A 21,179-nucleotide genomic window follows, 5' to 3' on the forward strand; every position below is an offset into this window, starting at 1 on the left:
TTCTTCTGCTTCATCCTTCCCATTCCATGGCTTTCAAGTTTTCTTTTTTCCTTGCCTTTTTGATGAACTGTGTTTTATATAATTGTCCTTTGTGCTGTTTTTTTTTATGTTTACCCTGCACGGGTTTGGGTCTTCCCAAACCCTGTCCTGGGTTTCGTGTTTCCATTCTTTGTGTTTTTAATGAATAAAGAGTGATTGATATATTTACACAGTTTCTGCAGTCAAGCTTTATTTAAAGCAGTAAGGTTTTATTTCATTTTTCTCTTCTCTGTACTTTTCACATTTTTCAGTTCTTTTGTTTCAGTTTTCTTTTGTTCCTTTTGTTTTAAATAAAAAATAAAAAAGGTTGCTCATATAGCCATCCACCACTCTCAAACCAGATGTCTAGTCCGTGGAGTTTTGAATAGGCCAATTTGTCACTTTTAAAACAGGACTTTCCTCTAATCTAATGCTTGTAACTTTACTTCTTGAGGTCACATTGAATTCAATGGGGTGTCATAGTGTGCAGGATTAGATATTAAAAAATTAATATACCCAAATAGGGTTTGGTTTTAAAATTGAGATTTTTTCCAGGTGTACGGATACTTTTTTTGGCGCAGTATATATTAATTAAACCTTAAGGGGTCTCATATTGAATTTGTTTACGAACTTTAATCTCATAAGATTTTTGGGGCAAATTAATGAAAAATGTGTATTTTGTACTTTTTTTCATGAAAGAGAAATGTCAGAAACAATCACTGTTGGACATTTGTTATACATTATACATACATAGACAATAACTTTCCGATGTGGATTTCAACCAGCGAGTTTCACGATTTACGGTTACACTTTGATTTGGTCCCCCATGTGACTGTTTCATTTTATAGACGAATCCAATTTCACGCATTCCTACACCTCAATGGCCGCTATAGCTGGGTCCCCGTCGGCTCCATCTCACCTAAAATGTGAGATGATGCGGCCTTGGAGGGTATTGTAAACTGCATTCTATCACCTATGTTTCACGTAGACAAAAGAATGATGACAGTTTACAACACAAAATAATTTTACATCGAATTTTAAGCGGCTTTAATCCGCCCAATGGCCAGTCATAACACCAGTTAGGTGCTGCGGGGACCCAAAAATCCTGACCATGACTTGGCTCGTTGGATTTGTCTATACATGTACTCAAAATAAAATCATTTTCACCATGGCCTGCCCAAAATGTTTGTCTCATGGTCAGCAATGTTTCCCCGAATATTCAGCATTTCGTCCAAGTTACTCTTTTGGTGTATTTTGGTTGATACCAAAATTTGCAACAGTGGAGCACCTGGGGTTATAGCGCCCAGGGCTAAGGATACATAATGGTGCCCCCAAGTAGACATAATGGCGTCCCCAGTTCATGAACAATTGGGCGCGGAGCGAGAGAAAAATTGCGCAAATCGGGCCTACCACTAATTTATTTTGGTTATGATGAAGTTGAATATAGGTATATTTCAAATGATTTTGTGCTGAAATACGCCCGAAGCTTGGAGGGGGTGCAGAATCAATGCTGAATTGGTCAATTGCTGAATTGGGACGCCCATGGCAAGTGCCCCCTTGCCCCTATCACTACGCTACTAATTTGCAATCTCCCCTACTGAAATAAATTAATCCACATTAGAGAATGAATTTGGAGAAAACCTTCTGATAATTACAAACACTCGCTGAGCAGTAAGACCTTTCCTCTAAGCTTTTAATCCGATAAGCTGATTATGTATTTGTTTTCATGAATTGGAAGACATTCTTTGATGTACAGTATTACTGAGCTCAATCATCTGAAATTACTGGAGCGTGAGCCACCCAGGCTGGTGGCTCAGCATAGTATTTTATTAACAGAAGGTTTTCTCCAAATTCGTTTCCTAATGAAACGTTTAGTTTTAGGGATCTTTAGTAGTGTGCAAATACTTTGATCTATTGTGCGTACATCATTGTTCATAGCACATAAGCATACTTAGGTTCTGATGCTCTGTTACCTGCACCGTTTCCTACGTACGCATACTCATGATTAACCACAGTTTCGTTTGCCCTTACTCCCATCGGATCGAAATATGTATGTTTGATTTCATTATTACAGTTCATATCATGTGATATAATATGGTTTTGCATAGCAGATTGCAGGTTCGTGATCCGTGTTTGCTGGGAGTCTGGTTTAAACTCAAGGTAATTGTTACTTTGGTAGCTTGTTCTGACATCAGCTGTTTCGTCCTGGCGGCTGGTTCCTCCTCGTGTCTGCTGTGTACTTTGAGGTTGGGGCCCACGGGAACGCTGGTTTTAAGTTTTTTCCTGCAAAAGGAATACAAATTACGTTTAATAAAAACGCCTTGTAACTTATGTTTTGTGATTTGTGTCGTTATTTGTGTCCGGCCTGTCCTGTCATTTGCCCGATGACTCATGTCTTCGTGAACCATGCGGGCAACTTGCACGAGCTTGCTCCATCCAGGTTACCTCACACAGTTGTGTGTGTTTTTGTTCATGGTATAGCATAACTTATCACATTTAATTGAGCCCACTGTAATGTTGTCAGTCTCGCAAATAATATGCAGTCCGCTCGACAAATGTAAGCCTATTTAGCACACATTTTTTCAATTCTTGAGTATTTCACAGTATTTCCCAATATCTTATTGGTGACATTTAATTTACCAATAAATACCGATATTTCCCACCCGCTTAATTATTCCCCCCATACACCCCACCCCCACACAAATATCAGCATTTTAAGTACTTGTCAATGCAAAATTATGAAATATGATCTTCATCCATGGCGTTGTCATTTTAAAGACATTTCTTGTTTGATTAATTGTTCAAAAATCGACATTTTATGTCTCTTCAAAAAAGGTTATATAATATGCGTTTGTTGAATGAATTGAATGAATAATAAGTCACTTTGTGATCCGGCAGCACAAACGAGCCGTAAATTCCCTAAATTGTATTCTGTGTTACGGTGTAAAATGTGTACAAAGGTCGTATTCATCGATAACTTAAGCTGGCCCGACATCCGTCTCATTTTAATAGTCAAAAACTAATCAATAATCCTATTGTTGAAGTGGATAATAAGCTTCTACCTTAGATGGCCGGCTATAGAACTTTTAATAGCTCTGATCTTTGTTTGCTTTTGCTCAATCCTGTTCAAGTGGTGGGTTACCAGGCATTGTATTTTGTACAGGTATGCATAACCAACAATTAACAATGAGAGAACTTTCTTAAACCTCGTTGACTTGGGGATGATTTGAAATGACCGCCAATTATGACTGTTTGATATATATTGCCAGCAATGTGGAAAAAGAGACACATGTAAAAACGTAAAAGCTATAATTTTGTTGAAGGAGCAAAGTTTAACAAACCATAACCCCGCTTCTGGATATCGTTTGAAGTCAAATGATATACCATTTTTAAGTTTATGATGTTTATTTTTTTATCATGAAATAAAACAAAATTGACCGGGGGAGGAATTTACGGCTCATTCGCCGTGGACGGTCACATATGTGGTGTGATCAAGCAAAATCAGTCTGATGTCGGCCATCTTTAATATTTAGTTTTCTATATCATTTACAAAGCTACATTTTGCAGAAAATCCAATCAAAATTGAACATTTAGTTCCAAAGATATGAACAGTTGAAGTGTTTCCAAAACAGTAGGCAACAAAAGAAATTATTTCCTTTGTTTTGCTATATCTGAAAATCAATATTTCCGACTTCCGAATGATTTTGCTTGATCATATTACCTTAGATAGCAACAGTAAACCAGCACTCCAACAGCTACAGCAACAACAACAGTAAAGATGGGATAACATATTTCTATGATGGTCAGTTCATGATGGTAATCGGGATAACCGGTAGAGTCTATAATACAAAGTGGAACATTTTTTAACACTGCTTTAATTGAAATACTTTATGTCGTTTTCATGGACAGTTGTCTCAAAAGATAACTGTCTATGAAATGCTGTATGTGAGGGTGTCACGTGTGTGTTGTTTGGTGTTGTGTATGTTGAAATAACTGCTGACTAGAGAATTCGCTGGATTAAATAAGACCACATTAAGATCCGCCTGTGCGATACGTTGGCGTGTTTGTATGTTTTGCGCGGCAAAATTGATGTTACCCTGGGAATGTTCTTGGTTTAACTGTACTGTAACGGTTCTATAATTATGCTAAATATGGGTCTGAAACTTACTGCATGAAAACATGAGTGTTTTTGTAGTGTCATGACAAAGGAGAAATGATTTGCAAAAGGTTAAAGTATCACATCCAATTGCTTCCTTGTTTATTCCTTGTTTAAATGTTGCTAAAAAGGTAGGCTGGCGCTAGTTACAGATAAACTTTGCACTATTAGTATTGTATGTGATCAAGGGTAACTTCATATTAACGTAGCACACTTTGGGAATTATTCAAAATTTAATTGGGAAAAAGCATCAGCTACTTCATTTAGAAAAGAAAACTGCCTATATTGAATTGGAACAGGTAAATTTGAGGCCCGATTGCAACCACGTCAAATTTGGTTGTCACATTTTTGTACCATAAATCTGTCAATGATGCCTGTCTCATATAATTTTGGTGCGCTTTCCCGCACATTTTGGAAATTCTCATATATATAACAAATGGTGGTCCACCATTCTGCGTCATCATTCTGCGCTGTCATGTCATTGTGACTCGGGGCGTGGTCGTGGTGGGTATTTGATGAAGTTCCCTGGTTACTACGAAGCTATTAGGCATACTTACTATTGATGTTTACTGCACTTGTAACTGGAGCTGTTGAAGAGAAATAACATACAGGAAGGGCGTATTACTTTAAAGGAACAAACCAACAGTTCGATAAACGAATGTGAGTTCTTATGTTTACGCATTTTCAGTTGTAAAGGCCAACGTTTTGTTATAATGTTGCTGGCAATCCTACAGATTAGCCATAGAAAGTGCGATACCCTCTTTTTGTGCATTTGAGAATAGATCAGTTTCGATAAAAACCGAAATCATTACGTAAGAATTCAAGGTTTAATGAGGTTAACGTACTCAACACTACAGTACCGTAACACATATTCCGATCAGAAACTTTTTGTGCCTTCACAATAGAGATTTTGGTCATTACATTCCTGAGTACACTACTGTGATATTTACTCCACACGATATATTCGTGCGATACTCTTTTTTCATCATTCACCTGTGTAGGTACGACCATGTGCACAACTTTTTAGAGCCAAGTAAGTTGGTTTCTCGTGTTTTTATTTTGTTTTTGTCTTTCAATAAAGTCCGTATTTTGTTCAGTGACCCTGTGTCATTTTAGGGGTTAAAATATAATCTTAATGTGCCAAAAGTGTTTTTACACACTTATTATTGATACATTATTCTACGGACCTTCCAATGTTCAGTTTTGCTCTCGTATCAAAAGAGTGCAATACCGGACTACCTCTATGAACCTTCATGATAGGGCGGAGTTTTCTTGTGTGATTCAGAAAATAGTATTAGTTTTACTTGGTTGTCAAGGTCATTTCTTAATCTACTACATAAGCTTTGTTTCAATAAAACCGGTGGCCAATTGCGTAAAGTAGTCCTAAAACAGTGAGAAAATGTCAAAAGTGACCCAACTCGTTTCTGGACGATTTAGTTAATTCATCATAGCATTTGAGCCGAACTAGTAAAAGAAACCAAGTAAAGTTTTTCTATTAGCCAAGATGTTACTGTTTCCACAGCATCCACAGCATGTAACATTGTTGCCATGATCTCTTTTATTTTTTCTTAAAAGCGAAATTGCAATTGTATAACTTTTATTGCGACAGTCTGTATATGAAGGAGGCATCTCTTGTGATTTTAAAGGAAGCATCATTTTTTACCTGTTAAAGCAGCACCTCTGTTTGTAGGTACATGAGTCAATACAGAAGGCGTCAAGGACGAACCGATTTCTGATGAAATAAATCATAAGGTGTAATCGATAAATCAAGAAAGAATTCATCACACAGTGTCGACGCCCTATACGATAAATATAAATTTAATACTCCGTTGGTGAGCGACGGGCGAGTGGTATTTCACCGAACGCAAGAAAAGGAGTTCTATCTGATTGGCTAGCAATCGATCGCTTAGGTCGCTCAGTAGTCAACTACAAACTCAAAATGGAGCAATGTATTCAATTCGATTGAAATCGATATTCTATTATTGACGTAGATAAAGAGAGTGATAGTGTGTCAATAATGTACATTGTATTGCACCTGGATTTTACATGCATTCCTTTATATAATTATTTTCTCAAAGAGTTGAATATAATCACAATTTTTACTTTGGATTTCAAATTTTTTACTTTAAAAATGCAGTAAAAGATATCCACAGCAAGCTGCAAGGCCTCGCTAATTAGTGTACTGCTTTCGAGTGAGTGTACTGGAAACAAAACCCTGGTTTTTCCTGAAAACAAATTTTGTTCTTGTAATAGAAACATCATATGGGGTACTAGAGCATGCACAAATCGTAATAATGTGTAGAATATAGAAACGCTGTGGTATCTCATATGATAGTCATGGTATGCTTAGCCTGAGTCGCTCGGCCTATCTCGAACAAAATCGCGATGCGTAGCTGTTAAAAACGAGAGGATTCGCTGTACTATCACGGCAATTTTTAACACGAAGATATAGGGATGATGACGATGTGAATCAGTCACTACCGCTTATCGGGGACATAATTGTACAAGATATTGTATGCTTTCTACACATCATATTCATGCATAATTAATAACAAATTAAATAAATGAGTTCTGGTACAGATCCAATAAAAATGAAAGTACTCACTAGATATATTTCAGTTCCTATCAGGAACCTTGTTCACTCTACAGTCATTGCAGAGCGTTCCTGATAGGAACTGAAATATATCTAGTGAGTACTTTCATTTTTATTGGATCTGTACCAGAACTCATTTATTTAATTTGACTTTGAACGATCCTGATGAATCTCATCAATAATATAATTAATAACAGCCAAACTTACCAGAACTTTTTTCGCAGACAAAACTGTAACGAAGTCGACAGTCACGATCACCCCATTTGAATTGAAATTCGCTATCCATCCTAACACAGTCAACTTGCGGTTCATTACGACCCCTCACTGGATCCCATGCCGTAAATCCCAACGATGTCCCATCAGACCAAACAAGTTCTCTGGATGGGGTCCTATCTGATACCATTAAACCAATCCACGCGCCAACATTCTCGGCGATATGGATGTCTTTTAACCGCTGAATCTCTGGATTATTTTCAAGCAAATCAGCGACAAAATTTTGTTCTGATTGTGAAGTAATGTCGACAAGATGAGCATTTGCTTTACGACAGGTTGCTGAAGCTTCTGACCTTTGAACTCTTGCAGTATTCAATTGGTAGCAAGATTTGCTGAAGTAATTGTAGTTAGGTGGGCAGTTATCTGCATCTAGAATGAATGCAATAAATATATTGTTTGTAATTGATATTTGCATTAAAGCAATACACAGATTCATTGAAACATTCAACTCGATCAAAAAAGTACTCCCATAATACACTAAGCCAAAGAATTAAGGTTATGTTCACCCCTGTATATCCTAAACAAAGACAGATATGTCAAAATTATTGAAATTGTTGAAATTGGTTGAGAATTAAAGAAACGGTGATCTAAGGAAAATACGAAATCAAAGGTTTGGTGTTCTAATCAATGGAAGCACGGCGCTATATATTGTAGTTCCCTTGTTCGAGAACGCTTTTATGTGCAAATCAATAGGGCAGGCAATGGAGCTAACTGCAGCTTTTGAATTTGCATCCGTTCCTTGAGTTTTTCGATTGTCATGTCTCTATTTCTTGAACGATTTCAACGAATGAGGTCTTAAATTGGCTGCTGGTTCCAATTATGATATATCTGTCTTTGTTAAGGATATATACAGAGTAAGGGAGGTTGATTTTGGAACTGGGGTCTGAAACAAGTGGAGATATCTGTGAATCCATGTAGAAACACCATTGCAGCAAGTCATTTTTGTGGAAATTACTGTAATTTTTGAGGAAATCCAAATATATTTTGGAAAATAAACCTGTCGAATTCGGCAACCTTGCACAGTGTTACACTATGGGAGATTATGGGCTAATTTATAAGTACTTGTATTATAGGAATTATAAACACAGCCCAGCTCATTATTTGGTATCAGTTTATTTTTACTTTGAAGGCAAAGGTTTCTTTTCTATATTGATGGCATAATACCATCAGTAAGTACTAAATTATAATGATTATGATGTCACTATCGAGTCTTAAATTGCTATTTAGGCCTATGTCAATTTTTAGGAGCTTTTAGGAACGGTACAGAGGTCAAATGAAAAGCCGTCAGTAATACAAGCAGGATGTGAAGATGTTGAGGGTAGTTTGTTTTTATGAAAATGATATTAAGAGGAAACTACACACTGTTGGCTGTTCACTTCATCAGAATGGGCTTCCTTTCAGAGCTATAGGCCTATTAAGCACCTTGATGGCAGTACTAAAAGTCCATCCACTTTCACTGGCGATCTATAGGAACATTGTGTGAAACTGATTCATCAGGATTTGCCACAGGTGAATTCCACAAAGGTGAATGGCTCCCTTGATCAGATGGAATTTGATGAAGAGTCACTGGATGATCTCTGTAGTGACCAGAGGCTTCTGCTAGAGTATATTCATGGCATTTCCTATGGAAAGGTCAGCCCAAGATTTGCAGCCTGTAAGATAGGACCATTGAATCATGCATGTTGGTTGATGTGTCTGTGGACCAGGGGTGCTTATCCTACAAAAAAGGCTTCACCGTGCTATCAAGTTCATTTTTTTTTTTTTAGATGATACAACATGTGCGCGACTGGTTCACGCTTTTGTTACATCGCGTTTGGATTCATGCAATTCTGCCCTGTATGGTCTTCCTTGTTCCGACATCAACAAGCTTCAACGAGTCCAGAATACGGCTGCCAGACTTGTCGCACGCGTATCTCGTCACGAACACATCTCTCCAGTTCTTCATTCCCTTCACTGGCTCCCGGTCAAACAGCGTACAGCTTATAAGATCCTTCTTCTCACCTATAAAGCGATCAACGACCTTGCTCCACGCTACATATCTGACATCATTTCATTGTACAAGCCCAAACGTCATCTTCGCTCATCTTCCAAAACTCTTCTGTCTGTTACACGCCGCTCATCTACGCAGTTTTACGGCGATAGAGCTTTTGCGTCAGCTGCACCCGCACTGTGGAACACCTTACCAGAAAACATCCGTTCCGCTCCATCTGCTGCTTGTTTCAAAAAATTGCTCAAGACACACATGTTTCAAAATTTGTAATACCCTGCTTCATCAAGAACCAGATGCTGAAGATCTTGGTTGTGGATGCATGTGCTAGCAACCTCTGCTCCACCAGGGTTGTGTGTTTTGCTTATTTTTCTTGTGCTCGGGTTCCCTGCTTGTTTCAAGAGCCGGATGCTGAGGATCTAGGCTGAGGATGCATGTACTGGCGACCTCTGCTCCTCCAGGGTTCCATATAATATTTTGTCTTTGTATGTTCCTGATAACCGGTTTCATTAATGCTTTATTATATTTGTTGTATTTATGATTGAATTGTTTATCATTATACTTTGTTTGCATCTTAATGTTGCTCATATGTACTGGTGACCTCTTCGTTATTCAAGGGTTCCCTATTTACTCTTGCCTTTGCGTGTTCCTCATATTGGTTCATATTTTGATTCATTTTGCATTATATTTTGCATATATATTGTATCTTTGTTAATTGCTTGATCACATTATTTGGTTTTGTTTTCATAATTATTAATGATCTTTCCGATAATTGATCATTAGTGGTTTCATATAGTTTGTTAAAATGTATTATGCTCTTATGTTATGTATTCTGATGTTTGTTTAGATAAGGTGTTGCCTGCATTAAAATAATGTTGTTTGACATGTTCTTTTTTGCCGAGGGCGTGGATGCTGGTCATCCATACTCTCTTTTTATTACTTGCCATTTGTAATTGAAATATTTTTATGTTTATATTTGCTTTGATATATTTGTAGCTTACTTTCATATTATATCATTATATTGCTTGCCTATATTTTGTGGTTCTATAACTGTAATTTACTTTTATTGCTTGCCTGCTTTTGTAAAACCATCACGTTTGAGTTTCAGCCTTTGGCCTTGTTTTGCTCTCCTTCTGACTGTATTCTTAGGCGTGTTGGTTCTTTTAATGTTTTTTATGCTTGTATATTTTGTTGTAAAGCGCATTGAGGCTCTTCGTAATAATGCGCTATATTAAGTGTCTGTTTATTATTATTATTATTATTGTTGAAGTGTATGCTATATTAAGTTGGTTTAAGATCAAAAGGGACAGCAAGTTCCATAACCAGGAACTGTACATTTTCAACATGATCCAGAGGATCAAGCTGTAGTCTGAAGAGATCCAATCTATCGTTTTCAGGAATCTCAAGTACAATGCATTTTGTACTTGAACCTCAAATACAATGCATGTACTTCAGTATTATTGGTGTGATCTTCTTTAAGCGCTTTTTGCTGGTTCTTCACTTTGATGGGCAAGACTTTCTTGAGTGCAGTTTCTCTCACTTCTGTACTCCATGGTGAAGTCTGATGATTTAGAAGTGAGAGAAACTGCACTCAAGAAAGTCTTGCCTATCAGAAGTGAAGAACCAGCAAAGAAGCGCTTAAAGAAGATCATACCAATTAATACTGAAGCCACTCATTGGTCGGAACTTATCAGCCTGTCTCAGAAAACATTCCTGACCAGGTGCTTCAAGAAGCATTGCTGAATGGTTCCAAATAGAGCTGCCTGACATGCCGTCACATTCCCAGAGTGTTGAAAGAGGTGTGAAGCTGACATCTGAAGCTGCCCACACTGGTCTGGAAACAAGGCAGAGTCACATCATAGCCAAATCTGTGAGTCGTCAGATGAGACCTTCCTTTGCTTCTATTAAGGGATCTTACACTCAACAGTATGATGGCCTTGGAATCTAAGCAGAAGTTAAAATGAAGTGGGGTCATTGAAATTGAGAACTATGATGTTATTGTTGATATTAGAATGACTCCTATATCTTGTATGGATAACATTGGAACAATTGTTAAGTTAAACATAATGAGCAAGAAAGAAGCATACTTTGGGGTTGAAGAGTAGGCCTACAAAAATACAGCACTCCCAGGTGTGATAAGGGGTTAAATTTGAAAATTTTCTGGGATCTGATACATTTATGGTTATTTTTCACATCAATGGAATGAAACAGTTTTCACATGTAATATATTGATACCAAAAACGTAGGAACTTAATATCACATTATACAAACTTCCCATAGTAAATGTGGTGCAAAGCTGCTGAATTCGACAGGCTTATTTTTGAAAATTAAAATGGATTTCCTCAAAAAATGCTTGATGGTAGAATTTTTTTCTTTGCATGGTAGTTAATGTTATGGCAAGTCACAGCTATCTCCATTTGTTTCAAATCAAATATCTAAAAAAAGTTGAAAATCAACCTCCCTTAATACAGAGGGTGAACATAACTGGTACTTTAATCTTTGGCTTACTGTACCGTATAATATCACAGTGATTTTCGCAACCACGAATACCAGATTACTATGTAAACCGCACAAAGTTTGATTCACCATGGAAAAGACACGGTAAAAGTAGATTTGAACTGCACAAAATCAGTAAAGTCACCTGCACTAGAAGCAATAAATACACTTTATGGGCGGTTGAGAGTGTGTGGTATTTACTGCTTCTAGTGCAGGTGACTTGTCTGATTTTGTGCAGTTCAAATCTACTTTTAGCGTGTCTTTTCCATGGAGAATCAAACTTTGTGCTGTTTATATTGTAATCTGGTATTCGTGATAGTGATCTGGGAATCGTCGGTATGAGAAAACTATGGGCAAGACCAACTATGAAGATAAACTTGAATTGCCCATTAGCAATTTACATTTTTTAAACGCGTCTGGGAAATTATATAATGTAGCAATGTTATTGCTTCCCTGGAGGTGTCCAGTTGGACGTTTAGTGTTCTAGCTCTAATAACATTCAACATAAGTGTTTGTGTTGTCATCTTCCTTTATAGGCCTGATTCTTAGACCAAAAGGAACCTTTTTTGATCCACTTTAGTGTTAAAAATGCTACTTTTTGCACGCTTTGCGGGCATTTCTCCAATTTTGCATTTTTGCCCTCCGAGTCCTTGGAAATTTGACATGGGACGTCACGTTACTGTAAGCTACATTTGGCAGCAATATTTTGAAGATGAGACACTAAACGGTGTAAGTGTTTAAAGTGGTCACCCCACGGAGGACCGGCATTTCATCAGGTGTCCACTGCGCCCGATATTATGTCGAAGGTTCGATATGTCGAAAGTTAGGTTCGCTATGTCGAATATGATATACGGTTCGCTAAGAGCTGAGAGTTCGCTAAGAGCTGATAAGGGATGAAATCAAAACTCGACTGGTCGTTGACCGGCGATTGAACAGCGTTCCATTGTTTAGAACAATAGAAACCGACTCCAACCGGACGGAACTGCCCGGAACCGGCGGTCGAGCCGGACGAGTTTTGATTTCCTCGACCACCGGTCGAGTTTTGATTTCTTCGACCGCCGGTCGAGTATTGATTTCATTCCTAAGGAACAAGGTTATTGTTAGATTCGACATAACAAACTTTATTTCATATTCGACATATAGCAAACCTTATTTTTCACATTGCGAACCTTTCACCATGCCCTCAAGATTTGGTGTACCTTAACTAAACCTTACCTAATATCTACTGTTACAGACGATATTTAGGGTACGTACCTACAAGTTCTTCTACTTCCCAACTGTTGTTGATACTTGTCACTGCACCACATATAGACAGCAGAGTTGAATAGCTACATATTGATATGATGAACAATAACAGCATCATATTGAGAACTTTGGAAACTAGGAGACTATCTATATCCAGACACACAGAGCAATTTGACGTCCAAATTTGGTACAATTAAGAGACAAATTATGAATTTAAATGATGTATATTTCAATGTAGATACAGGTTCGTGTATATTAATAGAAAATAGTCTTATATCCAGACAAACATTAGCTTTGATCGAGTAATTACAAAACAATTGAAAGTGAACACATGGCGTAATACCTATTTTTGCTATCTCAACTTGTACTTCCACAATGTACATGTACACGAGGCATGTGACGTACGTATCAAGTTTGCTATTGTTATGCCAACTTGTGTATTATAACCCGTGTTGACATGCTGGTGCTAGGCGCTGTATATACTGTAGTATATCCGGTTGTGATAATGTTTTTGTTGGAATACTTAAAGGAGTATTTCGTGATCCTACCATCCTCTTTTATGTCACTTTTTAGTAGATATCCACGAAAAAAGCTTATTCCCAAAATTTCAGTTGATTCCGATTTTGCGTTTGCGAGTTATGCACGATTATGTGTATTACACTGCTCCATAGACAATGTGTTGTACGAGTCGTAATTTCGTTCTGGTATAACATGAACGAAATTCAAATTTCACGATATCTTTGGTAAACGAATTAATCTGCAAGAAATATTTTGTACATAAAACATTATGTAGCCAGAGGTTTCCAGTGATATAAAAATCTCAACTTTTTTTGAGAAAAGTTGGGGGATGACGCTGTGGATCACGCAATGCCCTTTTAACATTAGCGATTTTTCGATCCAGAACACCCTAAAATGAATCACAATTCATATTGCTGCATTTTTGGAACAAAAGAAAAGGCTACAGATGTACTATAAAGCAGACAAGATGTGAAAGCCATCTGGTATAAACAGCATCGGACATAAAAATGAAACTAAACGTTAAAGTGGGTTTCTAGTTTTATTACTTTTTCTGATCCCGCGAGCTTTTAATGGATCATCAAAGTTAACCTTTGACCTTTTGGCTTATAACTTTACATTTTCTGAATCCTTATAATCAAAGAGACATTTTGGTATGGGCTTTAAACACAAATCGGCAGTTTTGAATTTTGACCCCTGTGTAAGCTTTGTCCTTGTAAATATTATTAAATTGCCCAGGGGTGACAATTCTGCACACCACCACTCCACAATCTCATTCTGTACCACCTATAGCTGCCATCGAGATGCTTGTGACCCTGGTTTCAGGTTGGCTAATGATGATGTCGCTGCAGCCATTCTAATTTTTATTTCTTGTATTGATTTGGCATCATATGGATTGGTTGCGCCTTTTAAAACCATATTATAACATTTCTTTAAAAATAGATTAGTATTAATTTTCAATAAAATATTAGCATTTACTGTCAGATATGTCCCCTTTTAATTTTGAGCCGAACAAGTGAGGTAAAGCAAAGAAAATCGGAATTTACAACTAGCGCCAATGCATGTCACGCCGGCGGGGGTAATATGGTACGACCCTCTGACGTGTGTGTGTGTGTCCCGCACGCTGTGTACGTAGTACTGTGTTGACATCGCATACGCGTTCGACTAATATTTCTATCGTAATTATAAAACGCTGATTCAGGCGGTTTATTCAAAATCTCGGATTTTGACAAAACTACAGCACCTAAAGTCTTGATTTTTGCAGAGAATCTTTGTTTACTAAAGTACATTACAATCGTGTAAAAACCTGAATTTAAATTTTTTTTGAGGGCGTTCTCCTCAGCAAATGTTATAATATGGCTTTAATATTACTAATTGTTTGACGTTCTTCTCCACAAATGTGTACACTGTACACTTCAACATTATCATCAGATCCCAACTTCATATCCTTGCCTTCAGAGCTTGAATTGGAACCTGGAATGACCCAAGGAAAACTAGAAGGAAAGAGAATGAGTAAGAAAAATTATGTAAATATCTGTGGTGTATCAGAAATAAGATGTATACATGTAAAAAATTTCATTCCACCTGGCAGCAATCATGTGGATAAGGTGGATATCCAACTTGTAATATGGAATTCTCTTTTTCATCACATCGGTTTATGATGTTTGTTTATCATTGTGCAATAAAGGTAATAAACTGAGCTATACTTAAACTAAATTCAATAGAAAGTGAGTGTAGTTACCACAGGTATAAGCTGAATTTACGAAAGTAGGAGGAACAAGAAACCAGATTGGAATCTTATGGGGCAATATCTGGATACTCAACAGCTCCATCTGGTTTATTAACTACTCTAAGGCATTTGATCGTGTTAAACACTGGAAACTATTCAATATAATCATACCAATTAACTACATAGAACCATGCACCGCAAGGCAATTTACGAGATGATTGAAAGAAAGAGAAGTAATTCATTGGTGGAGCACCAGCGCAGTCACCTTCGGAGCCTTATTTCACCCTTATACAGATGAGCACTCCATTATAATGCCTCTTTGAAGGTGTCTTGGTAAGTATTTCTTGAACTGCATATCTCTTTGTCTTGGGTATGCATCAATCAATTCTCTGAGGTCTCTGGACTAAGGACCAGACTCTGGTGGGTTAAACCGGTTTTAGGGGGCCCCACTCGCCTCGCTTCCCTCAGAGATAGATTTAATTAAATCATCATCAGAGATTGGGCACTCCATCCTACTTTCAGGCTAGGAACAGCTGGTATGAGTGGCGTAAACCAGCGTGCTAAGTCAATGTCCCTATATTACCCAGCATACCCTTGAGCTAGAGTCAGCTGAGCAGAGCTTGCACTGCTGGAACTGAGATGTGCAGTGTCATTACGGACAATGACTGGTCACAGGAACCTAGTCTTACTATCAGTTGGAGGGGTAGTTCATTGGTAGATCACCAGCGCGGTCATCTTCGGAGTCTAATTTCACCCTTCTTTAGATGAGCACTCCTGGTGTAGTTCTCTCTTGGAAGATGACAAAATTGGAAAAATCACCTTGTTGTAGTTTAACAAACGAACAAAATCAGCTTGTTACACTAGCAAGTGCCACACCGTTGCAACGGTCCACCCGGGGTGATGTAAGACAGCAGGCAGGACTAGTGTATAGCTATGAAAAATGTCCCCAGAGTCTCAGATTAGCTGGTGATGGAAGTTGGTCGCAGATGGCATTGACATGGAATGATAGGAGCTCTGGTGTCCATACATAAAGGAGCTTCTTCCAAGATGTATCTACTTGCATGGCAGAGTCCCATCTGAGCCATTGTCCTTGTTTGGCGCAGCCATAGAGGTACAAAAGCATGTCATCGTCATCTACGTCTTTTACCAGACTAGTGAGGCATTTCCTGTGTTCTTGGGGTTTCATGTCTCTTAACAGTTTCTGGTTCTTTTTGAAACCAAGGCCTGCTCTGTCTGTTTGACCTCTGCACATCTCATTCAGTATCAGATGTCGCTCTCTTTGTTCAAGTTCTCCACCTTCATTGCTTTGCTTTTCTTTGTTGGCAGTCTTTGTAGAGAGTCTGTGTTTTTCCATCTATAGAATACTTGTTGAGATGGTGCATTTTACAGAAGTGGTGAGTCTTTTAAGGTGAAGCCCATATACTTCTTCCTGCTTCTGTATAGAGCACTGTTGGTGGTACATCTGCTTATCCCTGCCCATCTTTTTAAGTATTTGGTGCAGGTAGCTTCCTCGATGTATGTAATTGGGAAGTTGTAGATGGTAAACTTTCAGCATGTCTGTTAGTTTCTGCTTTACTATACAGACTCTCTGATTTCCTTATCTTTCAGATCTTTGAAGATAAGCTTGCCGAGGAATCGCATGGGTTGGTCGTGGATATACGCAATCTCTTCTCCATCTATTGTCAACTTTGGATCGTATGCCACATATTGGGTTTTATGTCCCTCTTGCTTTTGTTTCTTATTTGGGACAAATCTCTTCATGGCATGGGATCGACATTTGCTTGGCTTTGTCTTCATTGATCGAGTCCACCTCAGGAAGTCATTAACGACGTTGACCAGTTTCTGACAGTCTTCTAGGTTTCTTGCAGTTAGAGTAAGGTCATCAGCATGAGCTTTGACTGAAGATTTGATGGATGGATCCTTCATGCAGTACCCCAGATGGCTGTGTTGGTCAAGAAGATTAAGGCAAAGATTGACTACTGCCATGAATAGGATGCAAGATAGTGGGCATACCTGGAATACTCCTATGCTGCAGTGTATCCAATCTGTTGTCCATTCCTTAATTTTTACATAGATGTAGCTTTCATCATAGTAGTTAAAGATTATCTTCCTGATGTGGTCGGGAACATGGTACCAATCTAATGCAAATTGGATGAGGTTGTGTGGCACGGTACCATATGCATTTTGTAGGTCAAGCCACGTTGTCACAATCGGTTTTCCATTCTTTTTGGCGTCTTGGAGTATCTCGGAAAGTGCCTCAGTATGTTCTACACATCCCGATATTGCTTTGCCGCTTCAGGCATCCTTCAGTTCCAACTTCCTTACTTTGTTATGTAATCTAATAAGCTTATGAAAATCTTTCTTCAGCTCCTTAGCAGTTTTATTGTCTCCCTTCTTCAGAGCTTGTTTGAACTGACGTTTGGTTTCCTTCTTCAGGTTTCTCAGTTTTCTCTGTTGCCTGGAAGATTTCGGTTTATTACTCGCCTTCCTTGATGATACTGGCTTCACACCAAACCTGTCTACTAACCTTTTGTACACCAGGTTCTCAAGGTTGGTAAGTTGTTCTTTTGGTGAGCCCACTATTTCAGTTGGTAGTTCCTCATAGAGTTGATCATCCAAGGCTTTCCAAACTTTGTCATCTGATGGATTTGGTATGTTAATGTACTCCTTGGCAGTGTTATTCATGCAGTTCAAGTGGGCTTCTTTGGTCTTTCTTTGGTGATTAAAGCTCTCGCCTGGCGTCCTAGAAGTGCTGTGGGTTTTACCCTGTCTTCCCACCTCTTGAGTTGGGTGTGACAACTGGCTCAACTTATGCTAGCCTTCGTTTGAAGAGCTTGGCTGCGATGAACTCATCGTGCACCTTGATTTTGTCTGATGGAGCTTGACATTCTTTAAACCCGACTTTCCACATGTTGGATAGGTTGCACCAGGTTTCTCCGTATCTGAACAACTTCTCCGTCGATTAGAGAGGTCCAAAGGTCGTTGCCGTAATATCCATCTAGTGGTCCGATCTTCCCGCTCTCGCACGGACCGTGGGGGTGAGTTTTCTTTATAGGACTTTTATTTGCAATGACTCGGAGATCTATAGGTTGCTAACCTTTCTTTATATCAACCCGGCTATTTCCCCGGCGCCAGCGGTCTTTCCCAGCTGTTCATTGTCTTTCCAATTGTCAGAATGGTTACTTTTTTTTACCAACAAGCCAACCAGTCTTTTCCTGGTCGTCACAGGTATGCACCTGAGGTTCTATTGAGAAGTAATTCATTGGTAGAGCACGGCAGCACATGTAAGAGCCCAGTACGTAACAAAATCCCACTACGTATCAATTTGATACGTATTGGGCTCAACCTCTTCTACCTAGAACAAAAAGTGGCAAAAAATAATTCATCCCGCCCAATACGTAACAAAACTAAAATTTGATTAAAATTACTTTATTCATACTCCCTCCCTCTGTAGTGGTTTTTGTTACGTATTGGGCTCTATACATTTTTTTTTTTTTATTGGGCTCCGGTTGTTTTTCAAGCAAATTATGGATATTATGTGCATGTGTTTTTATAGAAGTACTTTATATTGACCCAGTAACTCATTTTGAGTCTTTCTAGAACAAAATATTTGACAGTGTTTTATCTCTAGACTTGGAATTTATTTGTTACGTATTGGCCTCTGGTTATTTTAAAAGGACATTATCATGATTAAATGCATGTTTTTGTTATAGAATTACTTTATATTACTCAGTAAATCCTTTTGAGTCATTTTGAGTCTTTCTAGAAAAAAAAAATTGACAGTGTTTTTTCTCTAGACTTAGAATTTTTTTTGTTACGTATTGGGCTCTGGTTATTTTTAAAGCAAATTATGGGTTTTAGGTGCATGTTTTTGTTATAGAATTACTTTATATTGACTCAGTAAATCCTTTTGAGTCATTTTGAGTCTTTCTAGAAAAAAAATTTTGACAGTGTTTTTTCTCTAGACTTAGAATTTTTTTTTACGTATTGGGCTCTTTACATTTTTTATACGTTTTGGAGTTTACACTGTCGGAAAAGCTCTTTTATCCGGATTTTTTTCGCATATATGGACATTACCTGACCTCCAGTTAATATTTTTCGAAGAAAGAACACAAGTGGTTCTAATTTTTTGTCACGTATTGGGCTCTATACATTTTTTATGCGTTTTGGAGGTTACACTGTCGGAAAAACTCTTTTATCCGGATTTTTTCTCATATATGGACATGACTTGACCTCAGGTTAATATTTATCGAAGAAAGAAAAAAAATCGAGTGGGTCTAATTTTTTTTGTTACGCATTGGGCTCTATACATTTTTATGCGTTTTGGAGGTTACACAGTCGGAAAAGCTCTTTTATCCAGATTTTTTCGCATATATGGACATGACCTGACCTCCAGTTAATATTTATCGAAGAAAGAAAAAAAATCGGGTGGGGGTCTAATTTTTGGTTACGTTTTGCGTTTTGGAGGTTACGCTGTCGGAAAAGCTTCCTTTATCCGGATTTTTTCGCATATATGGACATGACCTGACCTCCAGTTAATATTTATCGAAGAAAGAAAAAAAATTCAAGTGGTTCTAATTTTTTGTTACGTATTGGGCTCTATACATTTTTATGCGTTTTGGAGGTTACACTGTCGGAAAAGCTCTTTTATCCGGATTTTTTCGCATATATGGACATGACCTGACCTCCAGTTAATATTTATCGAAGAAAGAAAAAAAAAAAATCGAGTGGGTCTAATTTTTTTGTTACGCATTGGGCTCTATACATTTTTATGCGTTTTGGAGGTTACACAGTCGGAAAAGCTCTTTTATCCGGATTTTTTCGCAAGGATTTACTTGATTTGATCTCCAATTAATATTTATTTATTGAAGAAACATGAAGTACCGACTATTTCTTTTATAGGCGCATACCGTATTGGAATGTCATCTTTCCCTGGGTAAGATCTGACACCAGGCCAGCCCATGGCCCGAGGGTAACATGAGTATGTTTGTTTTACCTTGAAGGCAAGGATAGTCTTGCAAATATGGGCTAACTTTCCCCTAGGCCATCCAATATGCCATATACATTAGGGATGCACCATTTGATACTCAGGGGAAAAGGAAGTTTTCAAAAAAAAAAAAAACTTCCCCCACTACATGAGCAAAAAAAACAAACTTTCCCCACCAACACTAAAAAAAAAACCCTTCCCAAATCTAACTGTGTATAAATGCATGAAATTAAAAAAAAACAAACTTGCCGCCCAACTTCCTACCCCCCCTGAGGATCTAATGGTGCGTCCCTTAGGACTAAAAGTTCACAGATTTTGTTAAGGTATGCGATTGGAGGTTTGCGTGTCAAAAAATGGGGTTTATAGGATTTTTTGGTTTCATGGTTCGACTTCATTTGATATCCCATTAATATTAGTTATAGACAAAATAAAATTCCCTTTAAAAGGGAAGGCCAGCGTCAATGCAGAAGAGGTCTTGTAAATAGTTTGGGTCACCGTGAAAGGCATTTTTAGGATCACGCTTACATCCATGTTACATGACAGTTCACCAAACCATCAATGGTGAGAACATGCACACTGAAACAGCAAAACACATTAACTCCTATAACTCCTGTCAACTCTTTAATTCATTACTCCAAATTGTTCTGTATTTTTGTCTTTACTGCTTTTTACCCATGCTTATTATAAAAATCAAGAAATACACTGCAGTTGTTAGTTAATTCGCTATGTTAACTTAACTTACATGCACATTTTATTTTAAAATAATTTTATATTATTTCGCAATGTATAGTTTACTATAAAGTAGATAGTGGCAAGCACATGATAAAGGACTGATCATTCACTACAATCTTCACTTTTAAACTGTATTTTTTGAATGTGTTGATTGTTAGTCCGAAACTCCTGCAAAGCTATGGACATGGCATCTTACCTACTCTATTCTGTAGTCTGCATTGTGTGTTTTCTCAGTCTTCAATCATTTTGTTGAATGTAATTTTATGAATCAAATAAAAAAGATAGAAATTGGCCTCACTTTAGTTATGTGTCATTTTACAGTATTTATGATTTATAAAGTAAGACAATAATTTATTATTTTCTATAAGTGCATGTCAAAATATGGGATATATTGTTCAATATTATAGCTAGCCCCTAAAAACTTTATTTTCAATCGGATTTTTCCCG

General features: G+C 37.7%; 1 protein-coding gene across 1 annotated transcript; it reads right to left on the minus strand.

Moving 5' to 3' along the window:
* Nucleotides 1–203: 203 nt before the first annotated feature.
* On the minus strand, nt 204–13,202 carry LOC140171495 (uncharacterized). Its single transcript, XM_072194764.1, has 6 exons — nt 12,778–13,202; nt 6,975–7,409; nt 5,838–5,906; nt 4,732–4,761; nt 3,740–3,857; nt 204–2,301 (listed from the first exon to the last, which is right to left on the minus strand). The coding sequence occupies exons 1-6, from the start codon at nt 12,884–12,886 to the stop codon at nt 2,094–2,096; spliced, it is 969 nt and encodes a 322-aa protein (XP_072050865.1). The 5' UTR covers nt 12,887–13,202; the 3' UTR covers nt 204–2,093.
* Nucleotides 13,203–21,179: the final 7,977 nt, after the last annotated feature.

This window comes from Amphiura filiformis, chromosome 15 (assembly GCF_039555335.1).
Source record: "Amphiura filiformis chromosome 15, Afil_fr2py, whole genome shotgun sequence".
Lineage (NCBI taxonomy): Eukaryota > Metazoa > Echinodermata > Ophiuroidea > Amphilepidida > Amphiuridae > Amphiura > Amphiura filiformis.

What these genes read in the sequence shown, in the direction of transcription:
- LOC140171495 (XM_072194764.1), bottom strand. Translation starts at nt 12,886, where the DNA reads ATGATGCTGTTATTGTTCATCATATCAATATGTAGCTATTCAACTCTG. An exon ending in CAGAGGTGCTGCTTTAACAG is followed by an intron (nt 4,762 to 5,837) that starts GTAAAAAATGAT and finishes TCTCTTCAACAG; the next exon opens with CTCCAGTTACAAGTGCAGTA. An exon ending in AAGTGCAGTAAACATCAATA is followed by an intron (nt 3,858 to 4,731) that starts GTAAGTATGCCT and finishes TTTGTATTATAG; the next exon opens with ACTCTACCGGTTATCCCGAT.